This window comes from Mugil cephalus, chromosome 3 (genome assembly GCF_022458985.1).
Source record: "Mugil cephalus isolate CIBA_MC_2020 chromosome 3, CIBA_Mcephalus_1.1, whole genome shotgun sequence".
Taxonomy (NCBI): domain Eukaryota; kingdom Metazoa; phylum Chordata; class Actinopteri; order Mugiliformes; family Mugilidae; genus Mugil; species Mugil cephalus.
Genome location: NC_061772.1, coordinates 9,955,491 through 9,978,738, shown reverse-complemented (window position 1 = coordinate 9,978,738; position 23,248 = coordinate 9,955,491). Strand labels below are relative to the sequence as shown.

The 23,248-nt window shown below is 40.5% G+C and overlaps 1 protein-coding gene across 2 annotated transcripts in view; it reads right to left on the bottom strand.

Moving 5' to 3' along the window:
- myom2b (myomesin 2b) overlaps positions 1–23,248 on the bottom strand; it is a 30,074-nt gene extending 6,826 nt beyond the window's left edge. Inside the window, exons 1-34 of one of the 2 annotated variants that reach the window (XM_047580309.1) lie at positions 23,085–23,248; positions 20,824–20,927; positions 18,460–18,517; positions 18,086–18,240; positions 17,827–17,913; positions 14,114–14,202; positions 13,667–13,717; positions 13,314–13,478; positions 12,778–12,939; positions 12,539–12,680; positions 12,017–12,216; positions 11,849–11,902; positions 11,631–11,758; positions 11,293–11,476; positions 10,973–11,147; positions 10,744–10,865; positions 10,446–10,633; positions 10,065–10,191; positions 9,753–9,931; positions 8,911–9,025; positions 8,503–8,665; positions 8,259–8,365; positions 7,266–7,310; positions 6,814–6,950; positions 6,446–6,590; positions 6,092–6,154; positions 5,697–5,764; positions 3,734–3,847; positions 3,428–3,515; positions 2,941–2,979; positions 1,894–1,999; positions 1,157–1,223; positions 644–740; positions 1–37 (exon numbers count right to left, since the gene is read on the bottom strand). In XM_047580309.1, coding sequence (XP_047436265.1) covers positions 1–37; positions 644–740; positions 1,157–1,223; positions 1,894–1,999; positions 2,941–2,979; positions 3,428–3,515; positions 3,734–3,847; positions 5,697–5,764; positions 6,092–6,154; positions 6,446–6,590; positions 6,814–6,950; positions 7,266–7,310; positions 8,259–8,365; positions 8,503–8,665; positions 8,911–9,025; positions 9,753–9,931; positions 10,065–10,191; positions 10,446–10,633; positions 10,744–10,865; positions 10,973–11,147; positions 11,293–11,476; positions 11,631–11,758; positions 11,849–11,902; positions 12,017–12,216; positions 12,539–12,680; positions 12,778–12,939; positions 13,314–13,478; positions 13,667–13,717; positions 14,114–14,202; positions 17,827–17,913; positions 18,086–18,240; positions 18,460–18,517; positions 20,824–20,906 — 3,740 coding nt within the window. In that variant the 5' untranslated portion in view covers positions 20,907–20,927; positions 23,085–23,248. The remainder of the gene's footprint in view (positions 38–643; positions 741–1,156; positions 1,224–1,893; positions 2,000–2,940; positions 2,980–3,427; positions 3,516–3,733; positions 3,848–5,696; positions 5,765–6,091; positions 6,155–6,445; positions 6,591–6,813; positions 6,951–7,265; positions 7,311–8,258; positions 8,366–8,502; positions 8,666–8,910; positions 9,026–9,752; positions 9,932–10,064; positions 10,192–10,445; positions 10,634–10,743; positions 10,866–10,972; positions 11,148–11,292; positions 11,477–11,630; positions 11,759–11,848; positions 11,903–12,016; positions 12,217–12,538; positions 12,681–12,777; positions 12,940–13,313; positions 13,479–13,666; positions 13,718–14,113; positions 14,203–17,826; positions 17,914–18,085; positions 18,241–18,459; positions 18,518–20,823; positions 20,928–23,084) is intronic. The other variant, XM_047580310.1, reaches the window with a different exon arrangement.

Below are 23,248 nucleotides of genomic sequence, written 5' to 3'. Positions count from 1 at the left end.
TTGAGCTTCTGGAACTCGGCATATGCCTTCTCATACACTGTAAAAAGACAAACACAGAAAGTCAGAGCTTCCCTTCTCAACACTAATGCCTGTCTCCTTATTTTATTTTGCAGCGATGTGCCACTAGAAATTCATTTTAATATTTTAACAAACACTCAATTCCAGCTTTAGAACAGAGACGGTTGTTTGCTCCGTCATGATCAACCACAGCCGTGCTGACTACATGTCACATTTTATATGAAAAACAAATTTCTGGAATGGTGTGAGGAATACTGAAGTTAGGCAGCAGTGCATATATTGAGTATTGGTTAAAAGGACAGAGAAGTTGATTCTTATTAGTTTTAATGGCCATCAATACTTTATCTGCATGTAAACCTGCACTTAATTGGAATGTGTTTTCTCCAGCGTGAATTCAAGCTGACTCCATTGCTTTTTGAAGGAGCAAACTTTTTACCGAGTGTTTTTCGGCCTAAGGGGATGAGTGTTTGATACTCATCTAGTGCTGAAACATATTTCAGGTTGGAGCATCACTTGAAAGCCTTGGACGACAATTTGAAGCCAGGAGAGTCATAAAAATAAAGTGAGCGAAAGAAAAAAGAGTAAACGTCACAGAGGCGGCAAATAACGAGGGGAAGGTACTGACCATCGCCGCTGAGGTTCAGTGTGCGTTTATGTGAGTTTTCAGGGTCGGTGATGACGATGGAGTACGTTCCTTTATCCTTCTCCACTGGCTCGATCACCTGTGAATCAATCAACCAGTGAACCGGTGATCAGCGGTGCAGCCCACAGCCCATCAGTCTCTTGGCTGTTTATTTCTTCTCCTGAGTTTCTGAGTCATAGTTTAAAAAACGCTCTATTCATTTGCTAGGTAATTATGATTATAAAGCTTTGTGACAAAAAGCGAGAGGAAGAGAAGCTGCTTAATTAATCAAGTTTAATGAATTTAAATAGTTTTTATTCATTGACACCCTGTGTGATTATCAATTTAATTCTGTTTCTCCCAGTGTCATCACTCTAAAGGCACTTAGAGGACGTTCTAAGGGACATATAACAGGGAATCGTGTCGCTGAGGCATTTCACTGTCAGAAAAATTATCAGTGTGCGATCCAGCTAAGAAGAATGTTACTGTTCGACTTTGTACAGGAGACAATAATACCTCCATTGTTGCCATAGCAGGGGTTCCTCCAATCACAATCTTGTCACCGTGGGAGAGTTTAGTCTCACTGAGGAGAAGAGAGGAGAGGAGAGGTTAGTATGTGCGCAGTGTTGTTGTGCGAGTGGGTGAGGTAATGGGAATCATGTTTACATGCCTCCCTAATGTTACGCCTATCTGTCACTCTCACACGCTCCCAGAAAGGACACGGAGATGTTAAAAACCTAATCTCCCATCATTTGTGTCCTCTCAATTCATCTTCCCTCTTTTTCTTTTCGTCCTCCTTTTTGTTTTGTCCACTCTCTTTCACTCTACACCCCCCTCCCTCCCCCCACATTTTTTAATCTCCAGGGTAAGACGGAGTGCAGTTAAGTGCAGGAAACCCTTGCTTCTTTATAGAAAATGATAGGGGTGTGATTTCTGTCACAAAACAGGGCAATTTTGCTGCATTAAGCAGGATAATGAAAACACTTGCCACCAGCCATCACAAGTTTTATTATGTGGCTTATTGTTTTTTGCCACTCCTGGCAGTTTAAGATGAGAAAAGGGGAAAATAATGGGTTTGTGGTCAGCATGTTTATAGGAAGACTTAAAAGAAGGCTCAGATTCCTCCTGTTCCTCCGTGACTACAAATACTGGACTCTCCTCTTGTTCTCATTCTCTCCCTTTCCTCTTCACCTTTGTGCTGCTTCTGTCGTGTCTACAGTTGCGGTAGTAGAAATATAAATATAATTTCTTACCCATGATACCAGGCAATGTTCATCTCTGATGTGAAATACTTCATGTGACACTGGAGCTGAATGCCCGTTGCTGTGCAGTTAATCACCAGCTCTGCTGCACTGGCTCCTAGAGGAGGTGATGGAGGGGATAGAGGTTGTGGAGAGCACATTTGAAATCAAAATTGAATACATGTTTCCCACCTGCTGCTGGGCAACTTGGCCTCGCTCCACTGTGACAGCTACAGCATGCAGAACAGAATTAATCAAACAGATTCGAGCTTCCATCTGTAGTAAGATTTCCCTTTTTATGTTACCTTTGTCCACTTTGGAGAGCAAAATTGCATTAATGAAGCAGAGTACTGACTCTGGAATACAGACTGTTTGTGTGCTGTATTCAGTGCACTTCAACCAGCGGGGCCTTTATTAACCTTTTTTTTTTTTTTTTTAAGCCATTATACCTAAAAGGGCATTTTATACTACATCATCTCTGTGTGGGACTTTGCTCGCTGCACTTTACAAGTGGACAAGTGTGTCATCCACCTGGTCACATCACCATGGTTTCCCATTATCACAGTAATGAACCCTCTTCTCCTCTGCAACCACTGCTGTAACAGTTGCTGCAGAGCTGTCAAGTGACTGTCTCTTAAAATAGGAGTAAGATGCTCCTCCACACTGTCACCGTGACAGCGCAGTGGAATTTTAAAGTGATTTCGCCACATGATGGCATGATGGCCAAATGCTTCCAGCGTGACAACTTCTGCCGCACGCTGATAAGTGTGTGTGCATGTAGCGGTGGGATTTTAAAACAGAAACATATCAGCCGGGCGAGGGGTCTTTTGAATGTCTGATCACTGTTTTGTGATTGTGTCAAGTTAAATTTGAATCATTTGATCTGGATCCCCACATTGGGTTGAGGATATAGGATAATGTCGGCGATGGTTAGTGCTGTTTTTGATATGGATGTCTGGTGAATACCAAAACATCAGTTATTTTATTAATTGATGTTTTGGTATTCACCACTGTGCATGTGTGTATAGGTTTATGTTTGTGTAGCAGGCAGATACCTACCAGCCAGTTGACTGAGTTTATTTATGGCATCCTCAAAGACTAGAAGAGAGACACAGTAACATGGGGTCAGGGAAAGAGTCAGGAGGATTGAAAGGCACAATGCTTCCCTCTAGTGGCTGCATTCAACACTTTTAAGCCTTAAGGTTAAACACAGTTGTGGCTTATCCCTGTTGCCATTAATAAATTAACAAACTTAATACTCTGTTTTTGCAGCATTTGTCATATAATCTCTTCTCTGAGATCTGATTAAATACTTACTGACCTTTAATACAGAGTGGATAATCTGAAAATGGCAATAATTAATGTCTACAGAAAGAAGTTTACAGACAAAACGTTAAACAAACTTTTAGAGGAAACTAAAATGTTTCTTCTCTAGAAAAAGATGATATACAGTAGAAAATCAAGGCTGGACTTTGTGAAGTCTTGAGCATACAGTATCTTTACTCCCCCCAGTAAAACAGTGAGATACATTAAGTGAGGAACAAACCTTTTCCGGAGACGTCAATTTGGCTCATATCTTTTCCTCTGTCATCACTAATGGTAGCCTTATAGATTCCTGTTGTCTTCAGTGAAAACTGGAGAAGACATGGGTTGACATGAGAACAGTTTGAGCTAATTGTAACATTGGTTAGTGTTTGTTGACTTTATTTTTAAGTCTGAAGGATAACATTGGGTCACTAAACACAGTCTTACCTTGGCTTGACTCCACTGTACTACATCCTGGATTGTGTGCTCATATGACAGCACTGTATACTTTTTCTTTAGAAGACTAACAGTAGCAAAGTGTAATTACCAGTTTAATTGGCAGTTTGCAGACTCCTGCTCCAAGGTCAGGCTTCACATCAGGGATGATCTCGGTGTCTTCTTTATACCAGTGGAACTCTGATTCCTTCTTCAAGTTAGCAACCTACAATGCAACATTAAAATCTTCAATATCATTTCAAATACTAACATGGTCTTAGCTTACTCAACTGCTGTAACATCATACCCTAATAGTGGCAAGGGGAACTGATCTAAAAAAATGTTTCCTGTTCTGCCATTAAATGGCCCCTAAAAGTCATTCTTTAGCTCTGACTTTAGAGGCGGTGCCTTTTATTTTCCGTGACCATACCTATAGGGCTGTTTACCACTTGAGATGCTCTGTAGGTATAAACAGCAATAAATACACTTTACTTTTACTGTTTGCAACTTCCTTAATGCCACATACCTCAGATTATATAGAACTTAGATGCACACGTAACAAGTCAATTTTGTAGACCAAGAAATAAGATCTGGGAAGTGATAAAGAGTCCAGCTTTAATCATACAAAAATAGTCCACTCCTTTCAGCCAGCCACACTTTACATTCTCAATCTTTGTACTGTTCCTCACTCTTCACTGCAGATCTTCCCATCAAATTTCTAGCAATAGCTTTTCAGTCACCTTTAGGTAGAACTACTCCGGGAGCACATCTAGAAGCTTTTAGCTTTTTAGATTCTTGACTGACTGCACGTATTTAGAAGTATGCATTTTCCCTCTACTCATTCATGTTTCCCATACCACTGACAGACATTTGCACCAACATGCTGAGAAGTGGGAAAGTGTTCTTTTCATCAAATTCTGCTCCTTTTTGCCCCCAAACATATATTTGGTGATTGTGATAAAACAGCTGCATTTTAACTTAAGAGTGCTGAAATATAATGTGTATTGTGATGCACAGCGAACACTACGCCACCACTCTTCTGTCCACCTCCTTCCTGCAGCTTCACTGCAGACATAAGTGAATTTTGCTTTGCCTTTCTGCACACAAGTTTTCTTGGTCATCCATTATCTTGACTTCCACAGTTCTTGGCCACCAGTCAGTTGAAACTGCAAATTGGAGGCACTTTGATATATTTTTATGGCGTTCCTCTGCTTTGTAAGCATTAGTTGGCTTCATTGTAGATCCAGTTAATTCCTTAGAGGAGCCCATGGTAGTTGATTGATTCACAAGGTTTGAAGAGTCAGAGAATTTGTGTGTCTGAAAATGTAATCGGCTGACTTTGTCTTATTACTGTTCTTCAACTGCCTCCCATCTCCAAACAAATCATTTAAGGCCTACCATACAAGTAACAGTTGAAGAGAGGTTTGTTTATTTATTTATTTTTTTTAAAGCTCGTTTGATACAAGGTTTGTATTTACTTCTTTTGACTTCTTAAATCAGGAAAATATGAAATTTGCCCAGGGGTGCCCATTAGGCTGTGGCTCTCATCCATTTCATAGATCTTTTAGAGAAAAACAAAATAAAAAAAATATCTTTCTACCAAGAGAACAGGAGGCCATTTTTAAGAATATAAAATAGCCTAAATAGTCGCTAACACCAAATCCAAATGGAGCGTAGCTCTGCAGAATGACTGATGTTTGTGCCTCCTGTGCATTGGCACTCGCATCATTCACGCACTCAGTTTACTGCATGTGTTTATTCTGTTGCTGCATTATTCAGACTGTGCATATCTGGGCTAATCTCACAAACACCTTAAACAGATGTCAGCTTGAGATTGACCCGAGGCGTTTGAACAACACTTACTTTAAATGATGTTAATAATATGCTTCACCTTAACAAATCCAGGACGAGACCCTGACAGCAAAATGCTGGTTAATTTCACTCTGGACCGTATCATTACATGGCATTATGGCATCTTACGCTCCATAGAATGACTAATCGGCTCTCCGCCTAGTCAGCCTTCCATTTGTTTAGAGTGTAAATATTGCATAATTATGGAGTTTGGCTGTGTTTACCTTGCAGACCAAAGTGACAGAGCAGTCGTCTCCAACCTGAAGTGACAGGAACTCACTGAAGTGGGGACCTGTGGTGGATGGAGACAGGAAGTACATGTGGAACTTGATTGCAACCCCTGTTTGCTGAATCATGCATAAGCCAATTGTTAATGCAAAACACCACTGTGGAGTTCTGTCCTATGAATTTCTACATTCGGGACGTATTCCGTCATGTAAAATCAGTCATTTTGGAGTTTTCAGGTTCCAGCCGCCTGTAGAAGAGGAGAGGCTCTACTTTTATTCTGTATACTCGCTGATTAGATGTCTCCCTGGCAACATAGTGGTGTTCTGGTCTCAGGCTAAGAAGAATAAAGCTCATACAAGCTTAAGAGCGGATGATGTTTTGTATTGCTTACCCTCTTTGACTCTGATGTACTCTCTTCTCTGGTAGTCAGCCTCAGCCAACGCTGCCTTGAAAGCTGTGTGCACATACAGATACACATAAACAGAGAATAATTAGAAGATCAAAGTTTTGTCAGTAGTTGCTATAGATTCTTTCTGTGGATCACCCTGCTAATGGTCTGGTATGAGGGTGGAATCATAATTTATCTGAATCTCAGTGCCACTCATACATAAAGATACAAGCCACATTTACATTTTTCAACTTTACCACTGTATAATGTAGCCTCTACATTGTAGCGGGTTCCAACCAGGTTATGGGTGCTCTGTGTGTCCACGCATTAACTATTCTGATTGAGGGCCCCTCTTACCGTCTCCAATCAGAACCAGCGAGCTCTGCGCTTTGCCTCCGCCGTCTGTGATCTGGCAGGTAAATGTCCCCTCATTCTCCTCAGTGAAATGGTCCATGATAAACTCAATGATACCCGTAGAGACGTCATGACCCATCTTGTTGGGCTGCAGAAAAATAGAGTTGTATTGTGAAAAACATGCACACTTGATGACAGACTTTGTGAATATGGATTCACGGTGATTACAGCTTTCATTTTGTTGCAACAAAAAGCTGACTGAGCCGTTGTCATTCAGGTAGACCATCAGTTTGTTCACCTTGAAGCAAGAAAGTATAATTTCCACCTCTCCTGTCTATGTTTCCCATTGTTAAAACTACAGTGTGTCTTACATCAGCTCCCGACAGTTCCTTGTTGTTTGCAAAGAATTTGTAGGTGACTTTGGAGGAAATCTCTTCAGCCTGCAGCCAGAACCTCATTCTGCCTCTCTCCAGAATCTTATAGGCCAACTCAGACTTCAGCGGGATGACTATGGGATAGGAGAGAAGGGGAGGGATTGGATGGGAGTCAAAAGAAGGGTGCATGGTGGTTAGGCAGGTGATGCAAAAGCAGGAAATACATTTTTTTTTTGATCAAATAAAAAGAGAAAGGGGCACCTAAAAGAATAAAGTAATCAGAAATGTTCAAAGCAGTCAGAAGAAAGCAAAAAGAAACCATGAAAAGGAGAAACAGAGACAGCAGGTGCAACTGATTAATACGCAACTGAGAAAAAGTCTAAAAGAATAGAGATTAAAACAGACAGAGAGAGATTAGAAGAGATAGAAAGACTCGGCCAGCCACCTACTTGGATGTCTGATGTCGTAGCTTAGCGCCATCATCTTAGCCAGCTCTGAAATGTGGAGACAGCTTATTCATTCAATGTATTCAAGGACACAGATTTATTAAATACATGTTATACTTTCTGCATAGACGTAATTTAATCATGAACTTTGATTTGAGTTTGAAGTTGGAGAAGTCACTACTTCAACAGCGTTAATAAGAAGAGGCAGATAAGTTCTTGAACACGGATACCGCTCTGTGGCTCAGTGCTCCTTATTGCCTCGTACCGGACCTGGAGGCTCACTCTGAAACTCTGAGTTAACTATGAGTTAGGGTGTTACATTACTGGAGAATTGCCAAGTACCTGCGATATAAGTGAAATAAATGAGACCTTGTATGCCAGGAGTTTGGAAATTATCGTGAGCTACGCCGAAACAACTATAGGCCAAATGGGAAGCAATCAGTGGAAGGCGCACTGAATAAGATATTAGAGCCTGGTAGCATAGTGGTGCAATAGAAATAAAAAAACACTGTCAAGCTTTCTGACAGCAAGTCTTTTGCCGTGAAGATGCAATGCTTAAACACACATTATGCCCCATGTGTTATTCAAGGAATATGTAATGTAAAATGTCCGTTGCCTACATGCTGTCATGATCATTTTAAACACTGTCTCAATGCTTTCATCTTTATTGCATCCTACACAACGCCTTAGTTCTTCAATTCTGTTTCCTTCTGGTTTTTGCTCAAATCTGTACATTTGATGTACTTGTCTGCGTGTCGCTGTACAGCTGCTCATATGTTCATGAGAGATGTTTGCGCTACTTTAAAAGAGGAAGGAAACAAATATTTCATATAATTTAAAGTAATGCAATCGATGAAGACAATTACGGCAGCGGTTTTTAAATGATGGCAAGTCAACGGGGATAAATAAGCTGTCTGTGTATTTGCATGGGGCAGTTCTCTTTTTTTATTTTCTGTTAATTTTTGGGATTACCCAGCTGTGATGAATAAATCGTACCTTCAGCAGTGATTGCATAGCTGGAAGACACCCCATCTGTGTTGGTGACAGAAACAGAGAATGTCCCAAAGTCCTCTTTATCTGGGTTCTGGAAGATCAGCTTAGAGCTGTGATGCAGGGCAGCAAAGAGAAAGATACGCACAGATAGACAGAGAGATGTTCCACATAAAAGATTGAACAGAATGCAAATGTGCCCGTGGATGTACAGTACTGAGTGTGTGCACTTGTGTGTCTGTGCTCTTACACGCTGCCTTCCGTCTTAATCACGACTCCCTTGGAAAATTCTGTGATTTCTTTATAATCTTTCTTCCAGATGAACTGAGAGCCCTCGTTCATTTGGCAGGACTCAAATGACAGAACAATGTCACCTGATTTCTCATCCACAACACAGGACACCTCCTGGGAACCTTCCACAGACAGATGATTTTTAAAATGTAGCCATTTATTTCTCCAAAAATGGCCCAAAAAAGCTATGACAGTTTTTCTTAATCATATATTACACATGTCACTTCCTGACATCTTTGCTCCGGCTTTAGTAACCAATAAAGGAGCCATTCGAACAAAGCATAGGCATAGCCACATTTTAATAATACAAAGAGAAACTTGGAAATGCATTTTTTTTGTTTCACACTGTCTCTTATTAAATTTTTACCTTCCACAGACTTGGCAATCACAGAGTCAGAGGCCATGGAGGCCATACCCACTCCTGCCTCATTGACCGCACGCACCCTGAACACGTAGCTAGTGCCCGCCTCCAGACCCGTTACCTGGGAAACAAGGAACCAACCTAGAATGAGGAGGAGAGTGGCGAACTTTGCTACGCAGGTGTTCCTAATCCTCTGGGCCAATTTGGCAGGCTGTGACATTAACATTTTACAAGTGCAGTTGTTGACAACAGAAACCATTGCAGGTAAACAGATTCTCATGTTTCTAATACTCTATTGTGCAGGGAATATTTCTTTGCTTTAGGTTCCTCACGTACTTTTTGTTCACACATCACTAATCTTAACTGTTCTGCAAGGATTTGTTTAACAATATATTATGAAACTAAATACTAAATACTGTATTATTCAGTAAAGGCAACCATAATAAATTTCATCTAGCCGATGTCCCATATGGCATATGTCATTCATTATCTTTAACAATCTGTGAACTTAAAAATATCTATCTATTATAAACACAGCTGGGACAGACTCCAGCCACCCTCCAGAGGACAAGCAGTTACGGAAAATGAATGAATGAATGAATATAAATGAAGTAATTGTTTATTCTATCCACCAGATGTCAGTGTCACACAGTTGTATGTATGTTTGCATGTAACCGCACTGGGGTGGATAATGGAATAAAAGTTTGAAATCTGAAATCTTTATTGCAAATAATAATATTATTATCATATGGAAGATAAATACCCATTTTGGCGGCCCAAAATAAAAGAAGCAGATACTATATGTTATACATATATCATCCACACATCTTAAATAAGGATACTCTCACCTTTAGGAAGCGGTGACTGACAGCTTTTTCATTGGCTGTGGTCCAATCAGAAGTGCCCGTCTTAGCATACTCTACATGATAGCCTGTGATTGGTCCAGAACCAGTATAGACAGGCTTTTTCCACTCAACCACCAACGAATTATCTCTCACTTCACAGAAACTCAGGTCATAGGCAGGGCCTACATAACACAGAAGGAGAGGAGAAGAGGGACAGACCCGCATTTACATTTGTATTTGCGTAGACGAAATACACCCTGTTTGCATGATTGTCATTTAATGTGTAGAGGCTTTATGTTAGTTCCATTTACTAACCAGGCTCTGGCATATTCCAAGCCTCACACGTGAAGTCAGCTGAATGTTTGGAGGCTGGTCCAAGTCCAGCCAGGCTGGCTGCATAAACCTGGAACTGATAGACCGCTCCCTCTGTCAAGCCCTCCACCTGTCAGGGTTATTATGGTTACTCATCATCATCATCATCTTCAACACAATGGGAAGAAAACACATCCTAATTTCATATAATCTGCTTTTGCATACTTAGCTGTAATAAATGGTGGCATTTGAGAAAAAGATTCATATTGAAATCTGACCTTTTTTTTTAACCAACACATAACATACACATCTTTAACATAAGGATACCCTAACCAAATACATACATTTAAGGCTAAAAAAACAAACAAACAGACATTACTGTACCTTGTAAAGCCTTTCTGAAAGTGGTGGAATATGAACCTCCCTCCACATGGTTGTGCCGCTGCGTCTTTTATCCACATAATAATCCTTGATTTTTGCACCTCCAGAGTGAAGAGGCTTCTTCCAGTTCAGCACCATCGAGTGGCCGTCACAGCTCAGCAGTGCAACGTCATAAGGAGCAGAGGGGGTAGCTAAAGAAACACAAACAAAACTGCACTGAAACTACATTCTAGTGTTTGGAAAATACTGTAATTCTCATCTTATCATCTGTAGTAGTGAACATAAATGCAGCAATACTGACTGAGGGCAGCCTTGACAGTGAGAGGTGCAGATTCCTGGGATTCATCACTAAGACCCAGTTCATTGATAGCCTGGACACGGAACACATAGGTTTCTCCTTTCGTCAGTCCACTAACAACAAACCTAAAAAAAAAAAAGAAAGAAATGCAACAATAGATGATATATGCTTTCATGATATATTTCTATCAGCTTGAGAAATACAGTGTGTTTGTGTTGTTTTGAACACATACTTGGTGTCCTTGTGAGGCTTGTGATTGGCTGAGGTCCAGGCATTGGACCCCTTCACACACTGATCAATGTAGTAACCAATCAGATTGTTGGGCTCTTTCGGGGAAGCCCACTGAATGAGGACTGAGGTGTCTGTTTCCCTTGTCGCAATCACCTGACCGGGAGCAGATGGTACACCTGATGACAACAAACAACATCATCAATCATAAAGTTGACAGTGTATAATCATAAACATAACAGCAGCTCTGATTTGGGTTTAGTCCACTGTGGTAGAAAATCTGCTGAAGCGTGTAGCACTAAAGCGAAAGTGGCTGAAACAGACCTTTGAGTTGCAGGGTCTCGATGGGTCCAGTCTCCTCTGATGGCTCACTGGTTCCATAAATATTGGCTGACAAAACTCTGAACTTATAGTGTTTGCCCTCTGCCAGGTCAAAGACGGCGTAACGGGGTGAACGAATAGGGACCTGCGTGTTAACGCGCTGCCACCCACCGCTGTCCACCATGCACTGTGGGGACACAGACAGAAGATAGAAACAGATATTAATTTTGTAAACAATCTCTCACTTTTTCTATTCATCTCTGAGAAATGCTTTGAACATTAGCTTATTCAAAACCATTAACTACCACTGAGAGGAAGTACTGTACTGATATTACTGTTACCTTTTCTATGTAGTACCACATGGGAGCCTTGCTGGAGTATTGCGGGGCTTTCCAGATCAAAACAACATATGTCCTGTCTATTTCTGAGGCATAAATTCCTGATGGAGGACCTGGAGGCTTTCCTTCAGCTACACAGTAAAGCATACACACAAATTTGTATTAATATTATACATAGTAATACATATCGATATGTGTAATAATTTTTATCTGAATCCCACCTTCAACTTCATCGTGGTAAGACACAACATCCAGTCTTCCTCCGAGCTTTTTGGCTACAGAAGGATAAAAGACACAATCTTCATCAGTCTGATTCTGAAGAGACTTCTAATATACTTTAAATCTGGACGAGACATTTCTCAGTTGGCTCCTAATCCGGTTAAACCCACCATGGAGCCTCTCAAACTCAGTGGGGTCCAGTGCAGCGATAGGATCAGACATGCGAGATGGTTTGCTGATTCCACGGGAGTTGACGGCTCTGACTCTGAAGTAATAGGAGTGTCCTTCAAACAGCCCACACACTGGGTATTTACAGATCTTTATGGGGTGGTCATTGCATTGAGTCCAGTTTTCAGTTCCAACCTCGCATCTAAACAGGAAAGGTGTTGAGAAAATACATTGTAAGAGGTAATTTGTGATTTAAAAGGATAACGTGAAGATCTTGAGAAAGTGATGTTTCATTTCTTGGGGACATCAACCCTAAAGATCGGTATCAATGAGTACAAACAAATGCAGCAACTTGTAATCAAAATTTGCTGCAATGAGATCATCTTTGCCCATCGACATGATATGAAATTACTAGCTAGCAAGAAGAGTATGGGCTTCATCAATAATAAGTCGTGCCCAGGTTGTTTTTTGTATGTATGTTGGTCAGTTTATCAGTTATTGATGTTTGTATGAGTAACTCCTACTTGTCCACAAAGTATCCCAGGATTGGACCCTCTGTAGTGGTATTAGGAGGCTTCCATGACACAATGACATAATCTCTATTGGCATCATGAATCTTGATGTCCATGGGAGCTCCGGGTGCACTTGGGACTGGGGGAGGCCCATCTACACAGGAAGTAAACAATCTTTTAATAGCTGTTGTATTACTAACAGTATGGAGTATGGAACAGAAACTTTATTGATTTGTGATGAGCCATCTCACCAGCAACCGAGACAAATGCACTGTGTTCTGCGGTGCCTCCTCTGGTGACCATGCGTAGCGTGTAGACGCCTTCGTCGTCTTTGTAGAGGTTTGGAAGACTCAAAGTGGAGACGCCTCTGCCAGTTTCAATCTTCACCCATTTAGAGTCAAACAGACGAGTGTCTACAAATGGATCGTGAATTCAGCGTCACTGCATACTTCTTAAAAACGCTAAAATAATCTATGCTTTATGAATGAATTATAGATGATGCTTCACTAAATATAGTTCTGTATGATTTACCTATTGCAATTAAACTACAGACACACATGGCAAATTAAACTGCCCATGAACTGGAGGTAAAGTATATTACTGGAGTCTGTTTAACTACTTATAGCGTAATTAACATGCAATAAAAATAGTGTCCGTAACATTTTCCCATTTTCCACTGCTATGCCTCTGGCTGCATGTCAACTAGATTTGGTCTGGTAGTCAGTGTATATTACGAGCAATTACAGGGTAATTACTTTGCCAAAATGTGCTACTTTATATCAATTACCATCTCTATACCACTGAGCCTCAGGCTGCAGGTTGGCCAGGTTGGGTTCCAGGGTCATGGTGGCAGTCAGAGTGGCAGAGTCTCCCTCGGTGGCAAACACAGGGCCAAACTTCTCCACAAAAGTAATGTTGATTTTAGTGTATTGGATCTTAGGCAGCATGGCAGCTGGAAAGGAAGAGCAAGACTTGAGAGAGATATGTGGGGATGGTGAAAAAACAAAATAAAACAAAAACAGGGAATGCACCTCTTTGAAACAGAGAGATTTCATTTGTATTTAGCGTTGCAGTCAACCACATATTCAGACATATCTGACAGGAGCTGGTGGTGTATGGTGGTGTAATTATGATGCCTACCTGTGTAAGGCAACCACCCATATGGACAAGACTCATCCTCCTGCTTGAACCCTGCATGATAAAAAAAAAGGAGAAGAAGAAGCAGCAAGAGGTTTCTATTATTAGCAGCAGCTGGTTGCAATAATAAAAATCAATGCGGGAAGATGACAGATGGTAAAATGCAGATGGTAAATAGAGTTTGATGGCAATTGTTCACACATTCCAGTTAAACAATCACCAGTCATAATAAATGCAAGTTACTAATATTAAGTTGTTGGTTTTAGTTTTCCATTTCACTTTAAATAACTGGAAGTGAATTGTTCACTTCCAGTTTAGATACATACTACAAGAACCTACAGGTATATTCTTGCAATTTGTGGTGCAACCTTGAACTTGACAAATCCAGTTTGAATGTATTTGACCTGGCAATCAGCACCACACTCTCCGATACTAGGTAATCAGACTTACTCTTGACAATAATGGAAGCTTGAGTAGAGGCCTGTCCATGGCTGTTACCGGCCACTGCAGTGTACTGGGCTGTGTCATCAGTTGCGCATCTATAGTATACACACGAGAAAAACAAGTCAGTATGTCTTTCGGGAAACTCACAGTATTTTTGATCAAATGATTTTTCAACAGCCAGCATATTCAAGAGTAAACAGAGCCACGGATAAGGATTGTAGAACTAAATTCTTCTTCATATTGCACCAGGCTCTGGGTGTCTGAAGGAATGTTTACAGACATCTGTGACAACATGGAAGATGCCTAAACACCAGTTGGACTGCTTATCCACAAGGATCTGCTCCGACGGGACTAAAAGTAAACCACTGAAGTGGTGCCAGCATGGATTTGCTCTTACAAGGTGTACCAATGCGCCAAATGAGTATCTGTTCCCCTCATGAATGCATGATGTTGCCAAGGATAATCAGCAGCAGAGAAAGCAGAGCAGAGATTAACAAAAGCCCCATCCACATATACAATCAAACCAATAATGTTTGGATCAGCTATCCAGGGAGGGTATTGGTTTTGACCCATATCTCTGGTGTGAGGAGAAATCTAGTGTTCAGTCCAGTTTCATCAGATATATTATGGATAGATTGGATTATGCTTGCAGTCTTGTTAATACATAAAGTATATTATACTATTCAGAGACACAAGGTACAGGTTGATGTTGTCTTTTTTCTGAGTATGTTTCACAAAAATACATCTATTACGATCTCTTCTACCATCATCAAGTGGCAGAATGTAATCCAGTACACAGTCACTGTACCTACACAGTGACTGACGAGCTTCCACCAGATAATATTCATGTAGGAAGCTGTCATACTTGTTCCACCTACAGCCATATGGTCTCAGATGTTTGGCCACTTACGCAGTCTAAAGACTCCACACAAATTGCAGAAGAGCAATTAATCCTGTTGTGTACAGATGTCAAAAACAGTGCAACTGATTTTAGCGTCATTACCTCAAGATCTCAAGAGAATTATTTAGACAATAGGCTGTGTTATCTCCAGATATTTGTAAAGAAACAACTAAAGCTGGTTTCCACAATCAGGCAATGAAGTATGAAGGGCATGCATTTCCTGTTTTTTTTTAGTTTTTAGTCTTAGTTTTGCTTGGTCTATGTTGTACTACATAGACAAGAATGCGTTTTGAGTTAAAATATATTTCACCATGTATTACAAGGCCAGGAAGTCCTGAAGGGAAACTGTAATATTTAGATCAGTGTTCATCATTAAATCAGAGGCAAGCGTACTTCAGTCTTTCAGTTATGGATCCTCCGAAACAGTCACAGCGATCTTGGCTGAGATCAGGTATGATCAAATCAACCAGACACTCATTATCAGGTTATGTTGGAGAAAACAAGATAACGACATTAAACCCTTCCTGACTACTGCAGTTCACAGAGAGTGACAATATGTAAAACTGCTTTTATGGTTTGAGAAACGCAGACAGAACGTCTACATGCCACACATTTGTTGCCTGCCAGTGGACAGTATCATTGCCTCCGTTTTATTTTCTCTCTGTCCTCTAATTTCTTCGGAGTTTTTTCTGTCTCACCTTGTACCACCTTTTTCACAACCTCATGTTACCCCAGTATCAGCTGACATGGGACTTTCACCATGTGCAGAATGCATTGACTGATGAAGTCATGAGAAGATGACATTGACATAATTAGTTGGGGTCAGTTTCTGGAAAAAACCGAGGGAGGGCAGCAAATGTATTATTATTAGAGGATCGTAGTCATAAATTGTGGAATGTGTGGTTTTGCAGTGTAAGGATCTCAAGCAGAGAGGCTGGGGGAATGGGGATTCTACATTTTCTCTGTCTGTCACGAGTGTGGCTTAAAATTATGTCAAGCTTCTGGTAATTTGTAATTCAAAATAGATTCGTCCTCATCCTTTGAATTCTCCCGATCTATTTTTAAACCCTTTCATGTTGGCTGCCATTTTGACCATTCTGCTATTTAGAAAGAACACAGAGCATCACACACAGCTTTGGAAGTGTGGAGGGTAGTTTACTGTATCTATCTGAGTTCAAGAACACTTGAGAGACTGATGAGGAGTGATCTTCTACATGGAGTAATATCTGTTGGCTGAACTGTGTGTAAGTAACTGGCAGAAGGAAGGGATTGGATCCAGGGAAAGAGTGATGACTGAAAGAATCCTGGAGTATCACATAGCACTGAGGTCAGCACTTGAACAGCTGAGCTTCCAAAGACTGGAAGGAGAGTGGGATATACTCTGGTCCCGCGACTGTAACCGCACAGCCTTTACCCACACGGTCAGCTGACAAAAAAATCTGAGAAATTCTGTGATGTTTCATGATGTTTCCTTCAGCCAGAGCTGGTCTGTCAGTACAGTGGCCTGGTGCTGCATTATAAAGAAAACAGAACACTGCAGTAGTAATATTGTCATGTCATGTCAATTCGCAAAGTCAATTTTGGTCATTTTCTATACCAGTGTGTGATAACCAAACAGTCACTATGTTACAATAACAATCAGCCCTTTTCCTGTGCCTGTGCTGTGTTCATCAGGTTGTTCTGTAGTTCAAGGTCAATCCAGTGATTTAGCATTGTAGCTGTTTAAATACTGTACAGAAACACGAGTATTTCCTAACAAAGCATTAGAGCTTGCAAGTGACATAATGCAACCCAATATCATCTTTTACTTAACCTGTCTTGACATAGCCGTAACCTCCACATATGATAACTTTGCAAGGTAGGGCCAAGAACTGCAGTTCCTCAAACGACAACTAGAGGCTCCATGGTGAAGTGTGCAATTTTCCCCGAATTCATGATAGCTGCACAAGGGTCACATTTGTATACAATTCTCTCCTTGAAATGATATTAAGCCTTAAAGCTCTGCATAATTTAGTGTGTAGCCAGTTTTTGCTACATGCCTCAGCTCCACTCATGGCCATTATTGAATTAGTGTTAGAATTCTTTTCTTGAGTGAAGATACATTTTAGATTGTGTTTCAAAGTGCTTATATCAGCATTGCTAGCATTTATGCAATCAGAATAGAGAATGGAGTCCTAGATAATGACAAGGATGAGAAGCACCGACCTTGTATAAGTGTTACTTGGAAAGGGCTGATAGCTGATCAGCTGACAAGGACAGGGCAGAGTGAAAAGATACAATGGAGTTGTGTGGCATAATAGAAAATAATGAGGAGCTGTTCTGAAGAGATAAAATAGTAGCAAAGGAGGGAGTCACACAGTTGTAAGGAGACAGGGAGAAGACTGGCGTGGACACCAGGTGATAAGGAGAGGAAGAGTGAGAGGCATATGAATCAAATAATGCTGTGGAACTTTAGAAAATCATCCCATTCTGGGAGGTTAGCCAAGGTTAGCTGAACAGACGAGGTCCATGCATGCATAATTATATTACAATAAATAGTGCAAGAAGAGAGAAATAAGTTGTTTTACTCTCTCTAATCAACAAACACACTGACATCAGGAGTTAGGTGGAGATAGGCACTGCCAAGTTACGATGGCGGCTGCACCTACCCACTTTGTGCTTCAAAATAGTGATTAGCAATCCTTTTGGTGATGTCACAAGTGGTTCATTCTGACTAGTAAACTGACCTTTTTGCCTACAACTGGTGGAGTGTCCCTTTAATATGAAAATCCTCGTTATCAAATGCTTCTACTAATGGAAAACTCTTCTTGGACTGTACCTCATGATCTCCAGGGAATGAGTTCCACCTTTGGATTCAACCAAGTACCTTCCAGAGGACATGTCCAGGATCACACCCTCTTTATACCTTTAAGGAAAAGGAAAATCATAGCTCACATGCACCCAGACATATGGAACTATAATAAACAATATTATTTAACACAACTTAACAACTAAGATCTACTAACATCTCACTGCTTTAAGAACATAGTGTATGGTTGGGTAACATTATCATCGTAAACTTTTTAGTTCATACCCACCATTTGACAACAGGCATGGGGAATCCTTCGACAGTACAGAAGAGCTTGATGGGAGTGTTTTCATACACAGTGTGTGATCTGAGTCTGACCAGGAACTGCGGTCCCCTGATCATGGGCTCCTCACGTACATATTTTTGAGCCATCTTGGTGCTTACCTAAACAAGAAAAAACAGGGATAGCAGTAAACATATTAATAATGCCTTCTTCTTTCTCACACACGTTTCTACATCACACTAGCCTATACCAAATTACATTGCACTGGCATTAATAAAATCCACATGTGAAAATAAAACATTGCGCACAAAATGCCATAACCGTCATATGAAGTAAGGTACAGTCTTAAGTTTGGATAATGAGTATTAGTAGATACTTACCACCTCCTGGATGCGAGCTTTTGTTTTGTGCTCATATCTTTCCTCCATCGCCTCAGAGCTAAAGACAAACAATGAGTCAGTTATGCTTGTAAAATGATTAAAATCGTGTTTACCCCAATAGGCTGTGAACTGACTAAATTCTCATTTAATATCGATGGACTATGAAGCATTTGTTAAAATGCTAAAGATGTGTTCTATGGGTGAATTCCTGCCCCAGCACCCTTCGCAGTAAGTTTGTAGAAGATGGCTCATGCAATTGTGGATTCACTGTGTGAGTTTTGTCTCTCAGATATGTGCAGCAGGCTGAATCCAGTGTTGGCTTGGCGTCTGCTTTGTTCTTTTCTGAGGTCTTGCTGTGTTGGCCTGCGCACAGTTCTCTGTCAGGCAGCACTGTGAAGTCAGTCCTCATTAATCGGCTCTAACTGACCAAACCCACCTGCTACTTTCATGAGCTATTATACCCCAACAGAGCATTAATGAAAACTTAAGTAGTGGAATTGTGACAAGTGTAGTGGTTTGCTGTATGTGTGTGTATTCACTCAGTTTCCATAAAGGTGTTTATCCCTCCAACAGACTTTAAAAGTGAAATATTGAAGCCCCATGCTTTTGACCTCTTCCATGATGCCAACAAGACAATACTACAAGTGTGTTCACTGATAACATGCAAGAAGCCTTTTAAGAAAGTAAATTAGAAGATGTCTATTTGCTGTGTTTGAGATTATAGTCTTAGCTTGAGCCTTCCGGAAGGTTTGTCCAATTGAGTGAATTGTTGTGTGCATACCAGTTAATTTTATAACATTTAAGGACCTTTAAGGATGACATATCAGTTTTAAAGAAAAACATAAGACATGTGAGGACCTTGATTAATAACACCCTCCTCATTTTCTTTTTAGGCATTTTTTTATATATATATTTAGCACACTGAAGGCACAGCACATAAGAGGCTCCCCAGGGCTAGAAGCTGTAATCTGCCATTGTCAGAGATCTAGAGATGTTCATCAGGGTTGCAGTCAACAATAACAAGTAGCCTGTGCTGTGCATTGGGGTTGTCCACAAAGCCTTCAGGCCAGGAGTAACCTCAGTGCTTCACTGTAGTCCAGAAAGTCACAGGGATGTTGAAGCAGACTGCTGCAGCAGACAAAGCAGTTGTTGTTGTGATCTGCCATCAAGATGACACTTAAGCAAGACGAGCAATGCAAAGCAATTATTAAGAGAAGAAGAAGAGGTCATCCAAAGGTCCAAACATCTTTGAATTTAAATTACAAGTGGTTGCGAGGTTGAGGTATGACAGGCAGAATACTGTCTCTGCTTTGTGGGTTTACTCAAGTAACACAGCCCTATAGAGGAGAGCAGGTATAAACCACCCTCCACTGAGAATACCAGACATCATGTGTTTGGATACTCTACTTGACTCTGTGCCTTTTTTTTTTCTTGTATGCAGACATATGATGTGACAACCGGTGCCTTACAACTGATCAGGAAATCAGTCAGTCATTTATTATTCATAGCCACATTGTACACACACTTACTTGACTTGAAGATGAATCATGGAAAAAAGGCTTTCATGGAAAGCCATTTAAATGCATACTTGCAAAAATATGAAACAAGCAAGAATGAGTGCGCAACAGCAAGAATAAGACTTTTTAATGTGGTAAGTAGTGAAAAGCAACAACGCTAAATTATAACACAACAAAAAAAAAAAGCCTGATGAAGCCAGACTTATTTCTTCAAAATATGAGTATGGCTGCACAGCATTTAGATTGCATTAGGGGGTAGGTTTCAGCTGATACAAAGAAGCGCTATAACGTTGTTACTCTCCATTACCGCATAATGACTACCCTAACAATTTGAAAATAGATCTGTGCTGGATAATCATAAGTTCCAAATGGAGCCCTCCTAGACCAACCTTCAGGGAAGTTGTTCGAGCCCTCAAGCTAGTGAATTTAAATTATTGGTTCTATGCCTCAAATAATTGAAAATGCCCAATGCCAGTCCAGTACAGAACTGTTGCTGCAAGAATGTTTAGACAGCATCTAAAGCTTTAAAAAAAAAAACTACATCTATGTATATTGTAGAAACCTTACATGGGGTTGAGCTTAAGGTTAGTTTAGTGTTGAAGTTAGCTCTGTGGTAAGCAGATAAGCCTCACCTCTGTTGTAGTAGGCTACTTTGGAAGCAAGCTTACTGCTATTAAACACTACCATTAGTAATAACATTAATAGGTTATTAATATAGTGAGGATAAGCGCTAGTAAAAGATGATATGGGATGAGATGGGATGAGATGAGATGAGGTTATTAATATTAGGTCTATCTAAGGGATTCGTTAGCTTTAGTTAACATGAGCATCAGAGCGTCTCCTGTACCTGCTGTATTCTTTAACCACATATTTGCTCTGTTTGTGGTGGTATTCATGGTTGTAACTTCCACGTTTGAGCCACACTGACATGGTGACACTGTAGATACTGACCTGTTGGACCAGTAACAGACAAACACACAGACTGACATGGTACCGTACACAGTATATAGTCACTTACAAATCACAACAGGAAAAGACGCAGACACTAGGACCACCAACCCTGAAATATATTTGAAGGAGCTTCTGAAAGTAGACGCAGTCTGAAGAATCAAGTAGTTAATGCTGAGGAGTAGTGTGTGACAACCAGTGTGCGACAAAAATAATGAGCAATAGTTTGTGTTTACTCGCCCCCTACAAAATGATAAGCCCTTCAGGAATTTGGACACATGGGAGAGGCAACACTCCAACACACATCCAAGGGCACACACAGACAAACACAGCTTATTTCCACCCAGCACAGACAGGGTGACACCATACTGATTTACAGACATCAGCAACACACACATGAATGTACATATAAACAAAAGGCATAGACAAAGACTATTGCTGGATAAGTACTGTATAAATATAGCAACTGGCTGTACAGTTATGCCAAAGATTGTCTTGACAATGCGAGCGCCTTGTGCGCTATATTGAGTGTTGCTGCTTCCCAGTAAACAAAACAGCATAACAGGAAGGAGTGAACTTCTTCCATCAAAATTGTCAATCCATTACTTATTTTATTCTATATGTATTGATAAAAAAAATAAAGGGAAACACTGCCAGGCACACTCTGATACTTTTGTACGTTTTATGAAAATCTCAATTTTAATCATCATCATAAGTGATAGATCATTTTGGGGACACTGAAATCAGTTTAAAGTATTTTGCTTTTAGGCAATGACAGCATTCTATTTCTGGTATTCCCTTCGTCGTTAGCTGGGTGTTTAAAAAAAAAGTGTCTTACAGCACAGAAGCCAAAGGAAATGCATAACTTTGTCTTACATCATGCACACATGGTGGCATATAAATGCCTTACATCACCCCATAGAAATAAGGTCAGATGAAACATGAAGCAATTTCCCCTGGCCGGCCTCAACCTGAAGCTACTTAGACCTGCTGCACTGGCGAAGATATTCCTATTTCCACAAATATGAAACTCTCTCCGTAGCTCCAGTGTCATAACCATTATCATTGGAGTGTTTAACTCACTTCTAATGCCCCAAATCTGTCAGTCAAGGAGACAACCTACCAGAGCAGTGAAACTATAATGCCTTAACCCCCGGCCTCTAACCTCTGACCTCTGAGGTCAATACTAACAGTTTAGATCTCATTTGACCCATCTGGGTATGTAGTGGAATAACTGAACTTGACATACATTCAAGTTTAGGCTCGATTACTTTATGTTTTAATTAATTAATGGAACAAAGAGAAATGTTCACATGCTTCACTTTGCTTCTCACTCCTTTCAAACACGTTGTAGAGCTGCATTAATAAACTCACTGAGGTCTCACTTTATCCTAACATACCTCCCTTCAGGAAAAGTGGTTATTGCAGGCAGGTCATATTCCAGTGCCATCAGCCCTACATCTCAGTGCCTCTGTCCAATCGGACCCATACTGTAACCACACTAACGTCAGCCAAATGACACCCGAGCCCCTGCATCTGTAACAGTAACCCTCAGAAATCCTGAGCCATAACCGTACAAGCCTCTGAAATTCTGCAGCTTGACCAAAAACATTTTCTACCCAAATACTCCCTATGCAATAACTAGTGATAATAGAATTGATGACCAAAATAATACCAAAATCTTTGTTATCCAACATTTAAATGAGGGGAAGTTTACATTAAGTCAACATATACAAATTCCTTGAACAGCACAATCAATAACAACTCTCTTGCCAATTTGGACCATCAATACAGAATCTGTTTTGACTACTTTGAGCTTTACTGTGATAAACACACGAAGACACTGTGTATTTAGTCCAAGACAAAACAAGTGACGAATACATGAGTGACCAACAAAGGGTTGAAATAAGCCCCCTGTTGATTACTTCTTTATTCAAGATTGATCACAATCCCTCGTTATTGGTATAATCTGTCGTTCATCACTTCAAGTATCACTAGCTGTGGCTAAGGACAGAAAAACACTTGGCTGTGCCTATAACTCCACTCCACTGTTCCCATCTACCACATTTGAAGCAAAGGTAGAATTTTAATGTGATGCTACAGAAGAGATGTGAGCAGAATTAAAACAAAACAAAAAGGATTTTAAATTATTTTTCTTACCCCTTGAGATTCCCTTTGCAACGACTTCGGTTGTCAGCCTGAATCCGCAGGGAGTCAGCCTAAACCAAGTACCAGGCCAACAAAACCACCACCCGTCTCCAACCGTCCCCCACCTGCCTCTCCCTGAGGCCTTATAAGGAGAGAGAGCTGCCTATATATAACCA